At 33.3% G+C, this 14,607-nt stretch overlaps 1 protein-coding gene across 1 annotated transcript in view; it reads left to right on the top strand.

The window, feature by feature from the left end:
* RSRC1 (arginine and serine rich coiled-coil 1) overlaps positions 1 to 14,607 on the top strand; it is a 413,404-nt gene that overhangs the window by 393,986 nt on the left and 4,811 nt on the right. Inside the window, exon 10 of the mRNA XM_073023806.1 lies at positions 11,001 to 11,107. Coding sequence (XP_072879907.1) covers positions 11,001 to 11,107 — 107 coding nt within the window. The remainder of the gene's footprint in view (positions 1 to 11,000; positions 11,108 to 14,607) is intronic.

Raw genomic sequence — 14,607 nt, 5'->3', positions numbered from 1 at the left:
AGATTGAAAGGCTACAGAGCAACCTAGTGCAATGGGAAGCATAGAGGATATTTGAAGTACTAAGACTTGGTTTCATATCCAAACTCTAGCTCTAATAGTATATCTTGAACTTAGAAATGGGTATATTACTTATTACCAAAAATTAGGATCAAGTGAAACATGCTAAGGCACTTTGCAAGCACAACAAATCCCTGTTCCTACCTACTGTACAGTCAGATCTTCACTGCTTGCAAATAAAAGTTCTAAATAAGAATTAGTTTGATTTGCCAATGAACTCTGAGAGAGCAACCGGAAATCTCAACCAGAAATCTCCAACACCTAGCTAGCACCTGGCATAAATACATGTTCACTAAATTAATTTCCTATTTCTGAACCCCAGTATTTTTATTAGCTCTGTTCAGAGAAATTAAGGCACATGGGACCATAAACTATTTTCTCTAAACTTATGAGTCCAAACATAATATGCTTACAAGAAGAGGTATTAGAACTCATAACTTTATACCTACTGATGTTCCAATTGTTCAAATACAATTATGTTAGGTATCCATTTGCTTCTGACATCATAAAAGAACAGATCACAAAAGACTTGGACTTAAGCTGTCTGCTTTTCCTTGCATAATAAGTCCCCTGGTTCAGGGAATCCAGTCATTATAGAATTTAGCCTAACTGCTTCTAATCCATGTAGGACTTTTTATTAAAGATGAAAACTAGTAAAGAACTATGAGAGAAGATAAAATATTAATTTAAGTCAGTCATCACCATATCTATATCTTAAGAAGTTAATAAATCAAAATCTTTTTTTTTTTTTTTTTTTTTTTTTTTTTTTGGTAAAAGACTTCTGAATATACTCCCAGTCCCATGGTGTTAGGGGTAGGTTGCAACCATGTAACTCCAAGGTGACTGGGCTGGCACCAACATCAGCACTGCTGACATCTTCCAGTAAGTTTTAGTTCATTAATCTTAATGCCATACATGTACCCTTTCTCTAGTTAGTGGGTGGCCAGACATAAAAACTTGCAGAGACAAAGACATTAATGGGATGATGCAAGAAGAGAGTTGGAGATTTTTTTTTTAATCTCCTTTGCACATAGGAGTGACCCTAATCAATGCTTTTTGGGGAATATAAGGAGAATACATCTTGTTGCCTTCTGTAGAATAGAGAACTAAGTAGATATGTTGCCTCTGGGTTTAGTATTTATTTCTGGAAACTCTCTCTTTTCGTTTTACTACCATCCTCTAATAAACCAATACATCCACTTTGTAAAATATAAGACTCTGGAGGTATTACATGTGCTTATAAAAACACACTTTTAGATAAATGGTTTTTCTGGTCTTCTAATATTCCTCATTTCCTTCTCATTGATTTTCAAGTTTCAACACAATTTTTTAAAAATAAAGATTTAAACATGAGACAGTAAACCTGGGTAAAGAACTAAGGGATTTTGAAATTCAAAGTTATTATTTCTGTTTTTAGTAGCTGTTCCACCCTTGCAAATATGTATAATAATTAGCTACTATTAATATTATCTTTTCCCTAATTTATTATAAAATGTATAACTTCAATACAATAATGCAGTACATTTTTATCATGAGAAATCATAACAATATCTTTATATGTGAACCTGAACTTCAATATGAATTTGTGAGATCTTATTTTTATATTAATGTCTATATTTTGTAATGTATGTGGTATGTGTATATATATGTTTATTTTAGACATATTTGACTGCATTTATATATTCATAGAGATTTATATAGAGGCATTAAAAAAAAACAGGCATAGTCAGTCATGGATGTTCGTTATATATAAAGGTTATTGGGGATGCAAAGATATAAAAGATAGAAGAACCTAGTAATTGCCTTTAAGATCAGAGCACAAAGCATTAGTTTGGATTTTACAAGGCCAGCCAGCAACAAAAGAGCAGTAATTTATGAGCTCAGCGTAAAAGAATAGCATAATTGCATTAAAAATTAATGCTAATGAACACTAAAATGGGGAAGGTGGTTATGATGAAAGTTTGTATTCATCTTTCCTGGTTTGAATGATGGCTAGTGGCTTGATTAATGGCTTAATTTCTATCAATTAGCGGGGGAAAATCTCCTGCGAGACAAGGGTAAATTGAGCATTGAATTACATATCTTGCTTTTGTGTGCTAAGAAAAAAGAGCTGCATCTCTCTGATATTAGCCACAGTGACAAATGTGTGTGCCCTGCGATGTCTGCATTAGCTCTCCTGACAGGCGAGTTGTGTGTGGTTATGGGGTGTTTAGAGATGGCTGGCAGACAGCATTCACTGCAAGTTCCTTAGAAACATACAACTCTTCCATCTACAGAATTTTAATTAGAGTCGATAAGGATTCTAGAATTAAAATGGACAGCAAACAGCAACTGCAGAATCTGTATTCTGACCTTTTAATCTGGTAGACATCAAATTATATTCCTTTTTCCTACCCTATTAAAATAAGAAAACTTCCAGTAGTTTTAGTTTTGTTGAGATTATGAATTCTTACCACTCTATTAAAGTGGATTTGACTACCAATGTTGATTACATTTGCAATAAGCATAAGGCAATAGTCTGTATTTTGGGACTATTTAGTGGTTGTTGGTTTAACCAAATTCATGGAAACCTTTCTTGTTTTTTGTAACAATTGCTGAACAGTAAATAAAGAGCAACTTAAAGTGACAATTTCCTACTTAGGTTGTTTGCAGGCTTAAGGGAAAAAAACGCTAGGTTTTTAGAAACTTTATTTTTTTAATTCATTTATAAAGGTTTTCTAGATGTGACATATATATATCCCTTTAAAAATTTCAAATGTTTCACATTTGAAATTCTGAAAATACACATCTGTAATCTAGTTCAAGATAATGTCAGAAGAGTAAGACATTATATAAAATATTATATATATTTATGTATATGTGCATGTATATATGTATCTCTCCCCTACAAATAAAGCTACATTGTATTTTAGTGAATGAGTAAGCATTAAAATGCAGAATAAGGACAATACCAAGAATATTTATTATTTATTATAAATAGATGGAGTGGGGAAAAAATAAATTGTTGCTTGGCAGGAGTGGGTAAAGAATTCATTTGACTGGAAAATAATGACCAGGTCACAATTCAGGGATTGAATCACAGTTCTACCACCAACTAGCCATGTGGCCGTCACCAAGTTACTTATTAGCCTCAGTTTCTCATCTTTACAATGAGGATAACAGTGTTATTCCTCATTGTCATAATATTTAAATGAGGTAATCCATGTGAAGTACTCAGCACAGAGTGCCTTAAATTTCTATTGCTGTTACTATTACTTACTTCTGCTACCAGAACAGCCCATCTGGCCTTTTAAACAATGACTTAAATGAAAAATTCACTTCTATGACCTTCCCCACTGGAAAGGTATTACATATATCGATGATGAAAACAAAAATTACTGTGGACATATATACACCAGAACAAAACATGTTTGCTTTAAAACATGGTTTCTACCACATAACTGTCATTTTGGGTAGTTTGTGTTATAAGACATCCATTAGGAAGTGAGAAGATCTCCCATTTCTGTCACTGAAGCCTGGGTAACCATGTGTCAGCAAAATACCACTTTCCTACTCAGCCCACAACATTCAGTGAATCACAGTGGACTCCAGTGTCTTGGTGGGTGATAAAATTCAGCTGGACCTTTTGTGCCTTATCATAGATGTGTGCAGGCCTGTCCTCCACTGCTTCTGCTCCTTCTCTCCCCCTTCTGTCATTTCCACATCCTGGCACACCACAGGTTTACCAGATGTATGAGCTAAAGCCATTTTCTACTTGCCTGAACTCAAAAATGTTGCCAGCTTATTATAAACCATACTGTCAGAAATACACAGATTTATATAAGAACTGTTTAGCCAACTTCCACATCTTTAGTACTGTTACTAAATTAGCACTTTTGTTTATGCTCTGCTTCCTATATCTGCTACCATTTCTTAAGTGCTTTTAATGTTTCCCTATCCCTGTGCAGAGCACAGGTTATCATCTCCCAGATTTTTGTGTCTTGCTTTTTCATATCGTTTTTGCCTTCTGAAATACCACCATGTCAGAGAGTTCTTCTCTGGTTACCCCATCTGAAATAGTTTACTTTCCTCCTTTCTAGCCCTCTAGCCTGCTCTATTTTCCTTGATATTATATTATTTACTTGTTTATTATTTGTCTCCCTCATTAAAACATAAGCTCATGAAGAAAGAAGCTCTTATTCATTTCCAAGTCCTAGTATGGACTTAGAACAGTGTACTAGTGGAACAGTGCCTGGTACATTGAATGTGCTCACTTATTTGAAAAGAGAGGGATGGAGGGAGGGAGGGAGGGAAGAGGTGAGGGGGGAATCTCTTAACCATCCTATGATGTTTAGGCTATTATTATCTCCATGCCATAGATGAGAAAACGGAGACCGACACTGTTGAACCACTTGCCCAAAGCCACACAGCTAGTACATAGCAGAGACAGGGTTTAACCCAGATGGCCCAAACCCAGAGCCCTTAAAACTCACCACTGAAAGACATTTAATTTTTTAAGTTACAAAAACTTTATATAATTTGACATTTTCTTCCATGAAGTTTTATTTTTTTAATGGTAACTTTACTGCCATTTGATTTTCAGTTATTCAACAAATGTTTATTGACTGCTTACTAAATAATAGAGCCCACTCCACTAAGTTCTGGAGGTGACACAAAGAGGTATGTCCCCTCTAGCTGGGGAGAAGAAGCTTTCATTCAAGAAGAGATTTGCAAGGCAGCATATGCCAAAAGCCAAATGAATTATGCAAGAGGTGGCAAGGGGTGGCATCATCACAAGGTGGGCATCAGGCATGGCCTTAAATGACAGGGGGGATTAAGAGAAGGTGAGAGCATTCCAGATGAGAAGAGCTGAATGAGACATTCAGTGTGGATTTTGTTTTTAATAAAGCCTCGCCTGATGCCCGGTTCACTTTCACTTATTAAAATATTTAACAGAAATCCTTCTTCATTGGTACAGTCACATTAACATTATTCCTATTACTTAATCTAATATAGTAAGCAGTTTAAGGTGAGTTTGTCTTGGATCCCATCCAAAGTGGAGTTGCTTTCAGAGACACTTCAGGAGCCTTGTTGGCATATGTAACATGGTCCTGTAGCATAAGCTTCCAGAAGACTAACAGAAAAGCCCTATTCCACTTAAGAAGTTTTCTCATCTTTTAAATTATTTGTGTATATCAGTTCTGGAAATTTGTTCTCGACAATATTGGTCTCATGAACAACCTCAAAATGTTGGAGCTGGATAGATTTATAATGCTTGCCTTATATGTGTTCTAAAAGAAACATTTAAATTGTACTGTTTTGAAAGGGAAAACAATTGGATGTGCTCACTTATTTGAAACCTGTGTTCATGAGAAATTTAAAACTTTAGAATTCCAAGTAAGCTTTATGAGATGTTTTGTTTGTTCACAAATTTAATTGAATAGCCAGCTTTACCATACAAATGTATTATTGTTTGCTTTTTTGTTGTTCTTGTAAAGCACTTAAAAATACTTTACATTTCAAAGTTTTTTATTATCTGTCTTGTAACATAAGAAGGAATTTTTTAATGTTTTTATTATTGACTAAAATTTGAGTTCATTTAATATGAAAATAAGATAATCTTTTGTATTTATGTATTTGTAGCAATAGTATTAGTACATTTTTTTTTTCTGGAATAGTAACATAAGTAACTCAGTAACTGTGGGGCCAACTGACCCAAATTTTTTGTAACATAATATGCATTTTAACTTTGGGAAAATTCATAAAATATTAACATTTCAAAGGAGTCAGTTGAAGTTGCTGGTTACTTGTCATGATCACATCTGGGGCAATAGTGCCATCTGCAGTTCCCAGCCCAGCATTACTATTAGAGGAGATTGATTTATGTTTGTAATCTACAAATGCAGTATGAAAAGACTAAAATTTTCTTTTCAAATGAAGATTGATATTGGACCTTATCTTTATTTACTAATTTTAAAATTTGTATAACATTTGGTATTTTTAAAGAAAATTCTATGTTATGAAATGTGAAATTAATTGTCAAATATAACTTGAAGAAGCAGGAGAGCCTAATTTTTATACTATAAACATCAAGAGTAACTAATAAAATGTTTTTTAATTTTTCATCACAAAAGGAAAATGATTTTCTATACTTTGAGTTAAGTATTGATTGTTGTGGTCTGTAATGACTTGGCTTTCTGAGTCTATTATTTTTTATTTTATTATGAAGTATATATCCCTTCCATTAACATCTGGCAAACAACATATGAAAGTTATTTTATTTACCAGTAATATGTTTATTAAAAAATCATCAAGTACTAATGGTATGTTTCCTTCATGTTTGCCATGTAAATGTTTTAAAATATCCTATATTCTCCCAGTAACTTTGTTACTTGTCTTTAATTTTACTTCATGGCTAATGAATACAAGATACTGTGTGTGTTGGGCATTTATGCAGCACATACAAACCATAATACATTTTAAATCACATTTTCCCAGTCTTAAAATTGGCACAAAATTGTTAAATGATAAATTGACATGAATAACTTAAGAAACTGAATTTAAAACAACGTAATATATATTATTGATGTGTGTTATTCTGCTTCCCAAAATGACAGAGTTGTACTCAAGACATACATTTGTGGTCAATGACATTAGAATTTTGAGTAAGAAGCAATGTAAAACCTTTTTTTTTTTTTTTGAGACAGTCTCGCTCTGTCGCCCAGGCTGGAGTGCAGTGGCCTGATCTCAGCTCACTGCAAGCTCCGCCTCCCGGGTTTACGCCATTCTCCTGCCTCAGCCTCCCGAGTAGCTGGGACTACAGGCGCCTGCCACCTCGCCCGGCCAGTTTTTTGCATTTTTTTTTTTTAGTAGAGACGGGGTTTCTAGTAGAGACGGGGTTTCACCGTGTTAGCCAGGATGGTCTCGATCTCCTGACCTCGTGATCCGCCCGTCTCGGCCTCCCAAAGTGCTGGGATTACAGGCTTGAGCCACCGCGCCCGGCCTTAAAACATTTTTATGTCTATTTTCATACAGGATAGAGCTGAGGTACTGTAAAGCCGAAAATGTAAATCTCTTGTGAATCTTTCAAATTTTAATTTAACATTCGCTTACAACCAGTAAAATGATTCCCAAATTGAAACAAAAAAAGCTATGTTGGTGTATTTTCATATTGTGAGTAAGGCAGACTGGTTTTCTCCTATCTGCTCTGTCACTTTGTTAGTTGTGAAGTGATCTTTAAAGAAGCAAAGATAATGTTGTTTTTCTGTAATCTTTCTCCTTCTTTCCTTTATAATTTTTCCAATGCTATTTTGTTAAGCATACTGGCTTTGGCAAGCCTCTATGACAACACTTTTATTTGTATTAGGAGCTGGTTGTATGTTCAAATTTAAAGCTACAAACACTGCAAGCTTTAGACATCAAGTACTGTTTGTGAGGTCACCTCTGGCATTTAATACTAATGATGTCCTTTGCAATTTCAAATAAAGAATATGTTTAGAGAAAAAATTCAAGAGGTCCAACATTTCATTCATATGAGACATCATTCTGAGGTCAGAAATAATGTCTTTTTGTTGGAAATTAGTGACTGTGAAATAATTCCAGTGAAATTAACTGAGACCTATACAGACAAAAGTAGTTTTCATATCGACATTAAAGTTGGATTATACAGACTAGTACCCATTATGACCTTCCTTTGCTATATTAACATTATTATATATGTAATTAATAAAAAATTTATCTGCTTGTATGGGATGTGTTAATATTAATAAATTAGCCGGGCAAAGAATCTTCTCTCATTTCACATGCTCAGTTAGTATATTGCATAATTAAAATCTAGAGGAGCTTTCATTATATAAAGCATGTGGGACTATTTGCTCTTACATGGCACTCTGATAGTGCTTGGTTTTATTATGTGGGAAGATATATTCTTCCAAAGATGGGAGTATTGTCTGTGTTGGCTGCTACTTCCAAGCATTTCATTCTCATGTGGTTATTTCTCACAAGAGAAAAGACTGGTTTCAGCTGTCAGGGACACATCTTCATAAGAGCCATCTTTCCCAGAAATAGACTGGAGTTGCACAAGACTATATCTTTATAAATTGTGATTGGTCAGAAGTTGAGACAAAGATTTTGTCAGATAATATTTTTGTTGAATTTATGAAACCAATTTTCCTTTAATACTCTTTATATTTATCTCTATAACAACATTAAACCTTTCAAGGATAAAGCTGCTATAAAAATTGATTTGCTGCAAAAAAACTCCATGTTCATGTCAAACCACTTATTACTATTGTTAAGTAAATGTGACTATTCTCCATGAACCCTAAATCCCAAAATTTTTAAATGCCTTAGCTAAGTATACAATCATTCCTAATTCAACTATGTCTTCACATCAGCTTAAAATGAATTTAAACAGCAAGGGTGTAAGTCATTATGTTACATTTTTCTGCCCAGCTAGCACGTGAAAAAACTGAAATATAAAAATATGAAAATACAAAAATATGAAATTACACATGCACATAGCTGTTTATTAAAGCTGTAACTGTGAAAGCAAAAGACTAGAAACAACTAACCATCCATAGGGCATTAGTGGAAAAAACTATCATCAAACTATGAAATATAATACTATTCTATTATAAAATAGAATGCAGAACTCTCTTAGCTGCTGTGGAGTAAAAGTGAAGAAATATTAATTGAAAAAGGTAATATACATAATAGTACGTAGTATGCTAATTTTATGTAAGCAAGAAAAGAATATACTTATATTTTCAAAAATAAACAATGGAAGGATAAACACAAACTTAGTAAAAATGGTTATCTCTAGATTGGAGTGAGAACTAGGGACATTCTAGACTTGTGAATGATGTTTTAAATTTTGACCTTAGAATCATGTAAATATTTTTTGCAACTAAAAAATGAACATTAATCACAAAGCAAGACCTGAAAAATTGTTTCAATTAACTGAAACAAACCTAATTGTATATCAAATTAATAGCATAATTATGCAGAGAATTATGTCATGACTTTAAAGCACAGTATTTTAGCATTTCAGCAGTGGAATAAATCCTAAGGTCAAAGACCATAACAAAATTTTAAACTGTGTTAATACATCTTGTTATTAATAGTAATGTTTGTCCTGTTATTTTGAAATTAATATATATACATATTAAGAAAAACAAATACTTTTGGTCATATCATTAGAGCCTAAGATTTTTAGAGTAAGAAAAAGGATATACAAATATAAAATAAAAGACTTTTAAGGTCCTAAAATCTTTAATTTGGTTGGTAGTATCAGCATAAACTCATATTAACTGTTTCCTTCTAAAAGCATGTACTTTGTATCTCACGTACTGAAGAGGTTCAGAAGCATGGACAATTCAGTAGCAATGAATACCCCTAGTACCCAGTTTGTTGTCTATAAATATTATTCTCCATTATGAAGAGCCTGAGTTCTTTGGAGAAATGGCTGATTTCAGGTCTGGGACAGAAACTGTTCAAGATGATCCTACAACTCTTGTTAAGCCATAACTACTGGGGATTATATTGAAAGGCTATAGGAATCAACTTCAAGAGGATCCCACTACCCAAAAATGAAACAATTGAAGCATCAAAATAAGAAAATGACTACCATAGACTGAAGTACATTAAATAAACAAATATTCATGAATTCATAATGACCATCTTTGGTCACCTTTGGACCAAAATTGATAAAGGGAAAGAATCAAACATCTATTGTGACTTTCCTATATAAGCTGTATTTCACAGTCACTGAATAGTCAATGAGGAAATGTTCTTCATTATAGAAGAATCAGAGCTAATAAATGCAGGAAGAATGATAGAGTATCACCATTTTACAACCTCTAATGAAATAATGGCTCAAAGCAACAAACAGTGTTGCTAATTTGCTAAGTGAAAGATTGATGGGGAACTTTCTAAGGGGTCAGACTGACTCACCTTGTCCCCACCGATCAATCTTAACCACTAAAAGTAGGAAACGTGCATCCTGATATGATGTAATAGGAATGACACAGCATCATTTATGATGTATTCTTCACCAAAAGAAATTGAACCTTAATGTAATTAAGCCTTTGAGTTTCACTAGTGGTTTACACAAAACATGGGAAATAGAGGAACATGTTAAATAATATCATGAGAATAAAATCAGCCAGATCCAGAATCTAGAAATTTTATAAGATACATGATTCAGATTCTTCAGTGAATAAATGGCAATGAAAGGGAAAGGCAGTGGACTATAAGTGATAAAAGGAGACTTAAGGTACTTATCAACCCAATGCAATGTATAGACCTTGTTTGGATCCTATTTCAAACAAACCAACTATAAAGAGACTTTTTTACAATCAGTGAAAATCAAATATGGAATATTTATAGATATAATCAAATTAAGGAATTATAGATAATATTTTTAGTTGTGAAAATTGTCAAGTTATTGTTCTTTTTATTATCTGTTGGAGATGCCTACTAAAATACTTAGGGATAAATGGTATGATGCCTGGGATTTACTTTTAAATATATCAGATCCACCTAAAAAAATTGAGGTGGATATAGATAGATTGATTAAATAAGAATAACAGAAAGTTAATGGTTATAGAAGCTGAGCATTGCATACAGGTGGATTCACTGTGCCCTTACTCCTTTTATGTGTATTTCCATGATAAAATGTTAAAGTTGAAGAAAAAGCCCCCCCACCAGATTAGCTGAGATCATTATAGCAGTGCCTTCTTAGCAGTGTTTTAGGTTTTGAGTATGAGTCTTAATTCATAGGAATATTGTATTTGTGGATCTCAAAACAAAAGAATTTCTTGTTGTAGCTTAATTTGTAATGTCTTTTTATCCAATTAAATTTCATAAGTAGTAAAATTTCTTCATAGAAAGAACATTGCTTAGATATAGTGTTATTAACATGCTTACACCAAAATACACTGACATTATACCCTCTTTTTCAGACCAAGCCACCCTGGTAGAACAAGTGAAAAGAGTGAAAGAAATTGAAGCTATTGAAAGTGATTCTTTTGTTCAGCAGACATTCAGATCAAGTAAAGAAGTCAAAAAGGTAAGTTTTTATCCACCCATTATGAGTAAACCTTTGGATTCTATCTGAAGAGATGCTTTATTAATGGATTTTACTTAAATGTGTTTCTTCTAATAGATGAAGTAAAACAAGAGAGTGTCAGCCATGTTGCTGAGAGAGAGAAAACAAATCAGGGAGACTCACTTAATCACTTTAATACGTTTAATTTGTATAAAAAATACTATAAAATGTGTCAGATGTCATTTTTATTTTTAAATTCACCAAGAAGACAAAATAATGTCAACAAAATAGTTCTCTAACAGTAATGCACATTTCTTAACATACACGGTTTTCTTTTCAAATGTGTACATCTACTTTTTGAATTGACATTGCTAGAGAAAAGTTAGAAAAGGGCTTTAATAATAAAAACTAATACCCATATTGTCACATATATCTTCATTCTTTGCCCAGATGGTTATCATTTATTTGACTGTGGTAAAGGAGCTTTGACTGACATTTTACTTGCATTGAATATTTTATTCTTTCATTCGTTGGTAGGACTGCTTTTAAGATTCAGGTTTCTATTGTAGGAAAAGGTATTCTAGGAAATACATGTATTCTTTAATAACATTCATATAATGAAAATATGATTATAATTGACACTCTAAAATATTCTCCATCCATAAATTGTATTAATGGCTGTATAATATCCTGTTGATGTCTCCTGATGGTTATTTTTCCTCTGATATCAAATAAGTAGTTTTAACTTCAGAGATTTTAAGTTCGTATTTATTATCTTTTTAAAATAAAATTTTAAGATGGAATTACTTGTTAAAGGTTAACATTGTTTTAATACATGTTTCCAAGTCACCCTCTGAAAATATTCTACCAATTCAAATTCTACCCAAAAGTTCAAAGAGATAACTGCCTCCCACAGATATCTTGGTTGGCACCCAATCCTATCAGGTTTATCATGTTTACTGACCTAATAGGTAAAAATTGGCCTGTTTCCATTAGCACTTCTTTTGTTATTAGTGAGATTAAAGTCTTTTCAATTACCACTACTTTTTAAAATAATTTATTCAGGAGAGATGTATTGAGCATATACTGCATGTCAGGCGTAGGACCAGATAGCCCTGGATAATCTGTGGTCCTTGTGTTGCCATTTTGTTGATTTCCTTTGAACTTTTGGTAGTTTGCCAGCACAACTCCTACAAAAATTGGGGCCGTGAAATGAACATTCATAAATGTAGTTGCCCATTTTATTTAATCTTATTCTTACATATTATAAGGCCGTTCATATATCCTAATGGAATTACTATAATTTATTTTAAAACTTGCTTTCCTCATATTTGTTAGTGAAGTTTACCCTGACACCCAGTTTTTATTGGACTCTCTTATGATAAACTAGCATTTTAATTATGTAGAAATGCTTATTCTTCCATAGTCAATACACTGGGTTTTCTACTAAACAACTTTTTCTCACTTGGTACTAATTGTTAATTTCTCCCTTTAAACATATTTTCAATTCAATGCCTCCAACAAAGCATGCATTGAAAGGTAGGAAGTAGTGCTAACAGGAGAATATGCTAGAAAACTTCATAAGGTGGCATTTATCTTGGTGAATATACAATAGTCTGAAGTCTTACTGGACTTTTATTAGTCACTACACTTCAGAATGATCAGAAGATCAGTGACAGTCTAACGATGAATAAATTCACACTTGACTGAAATATAGAACAAAGGGACAGTTTATTACTTTAGAAAGTGATATCCCTGCCTAGACTCTAAAATATCTGTATCTGCAATATAAGGCGAGGATTCAGGATGCCCAAGAAGCTGAATTATTTATGAGGAGATTACTTAGCAAAAGGAGGTAAATTATCTTGTGGACCCTTTTATCCAGATCATGGAAAGATATGATGGACTATCCCTGATGCATAGCAAGGATTAACTCACTTGAGGACTGAATTACCCATGACCCTAGTTTCAACGGATTTTTCTCCTGGACAGTTTTGTACACTTTGACATAAAGTTTGTATCCCTTAAAAAAAAAGGCTTTGTATGCTGGCCACCCCTTCAGTTGGTACAGTCTTTGTTTAACTGTGTTAATTCCACTAATTAAGCTAGGGAGCTTTTACCAGAAAAGTGGCTATTACCAGTGACATGCTAGACACTGTGTCTCCTGCAACACATATTGATTTAACTAGTTTAACTCTGAAATCGTATTTCTTTTGTCTGAGTAAAGAGGGAATCTGATAGTCCCTGATATATCATTGAGGAACAAAGATGCATCTTGTTTTCAAACTTAGTATGAGTTATTCAACCCTAATGTTGTTGTATCTGGCAGATACCCACCTGTGTTCAAAAGAAGGGTAAATAACCCTATGCAGCATGGTCTTTTAGCCTACTTGAAAGTAGATTTTAGAACTAATTTTTACAAACTAAACCACCAGGTGGCAGCACTACTCAAAGCCAGATATTTGATAGTAGCCATTTTGAGGTTTTGTTTTATAGTCAAGGGAAAATGTTATCTTACAGTTTTTCTCACTTAAATAAAGTAGCAATTAGTGGTTCTCTCTACAAATTTTTAATTGCCCATTATTAAACAATAACTTCCATGCTCTGATCTAACCTCTGAGAGCTTCACCTTCTATTATGTGTAAGTACTTCTCAAAGAAATCATTAATGTACTGTGTAGATAAAAACAAGATGAGATTGCTTGGTTTATATGGTAGAATCTTATCTCTGCTACCTAAAGAGGTGGTGTCCACATCTTTGACAACTAGAATAATAGCACTCCACATCTTTTTAAGGCAATTTAACATGGATAGTGTCTCCTAGCTAAGCCCTATCACGCCATGGCTAAGATATGCAGAATGACACGCTCTTACAGTCTCTGTAAGGCAGTATGGACTACCAAAAATCAATGTCTTGAACCTCTTGGATTAGCATATTTCCCACTTGCCCTTGTGCAGAATATTGGGCTTTTTAAATGTCCTTAGTTGTATAAAGGGTCAGTATAACATCACTTAGGGCCACAAACCATCTAGGCACAGTGTGTTGGAGACATACAAATGTTTGAGACTTGGTGAAAAAAATTACTGACTCCAAAATGTAACAGTAAAGCTGCCAAAACAAATTGAATAAATATTTAAATATCTATAAAAGTTAATATTATCATTAACATTGGCATCATTAGTTGTTAGATTTAGTAGTCATAAGCATCTTAACATTTGAAAACAATTTGTAGAATAGATTTCTCTTACTTTGTAAGAATTCCTAAACATACATGACTGTCCAGATATCTGTCCCTCAGATATCTAGCCCTTTTGTCCACAAGGGAATAAATCTCTCCTATGAATGCTGATCAGCTTCCATTAGAATAAAAACTAAAAAATAGAGTATTTTAATTGAATAAAATACATGCCTTAAAAAAAAAGTGGATCTCAATATCATCATCCCCAAAATAGCTCAGAATTTGTCTCCTCTCAAAAATCCACAGCCACCATTTAAATCCAAATCATCATCTCATTCTTTCA

This window comes from Chlorocebus sabaeus, chromosome 15, assembly GCF_047675955.1.
Source record: "Chlorocebus sabaeus isolate Y175 chromosome 15, mChlSab1.0.hap1, whole genome shotgun sequence".
Classification (NCBI taxonomy): Eukaryota; Metazoa; Chordata; class Mammalia; order Primates; family Cercopithecidae; genus Chlorocebus; species Chlorocebus sabaeus.
Note: the sequence above shows the minus strand (reverse complement) of the source record. Positions and strands in the feature narration are given on the sequence as shown.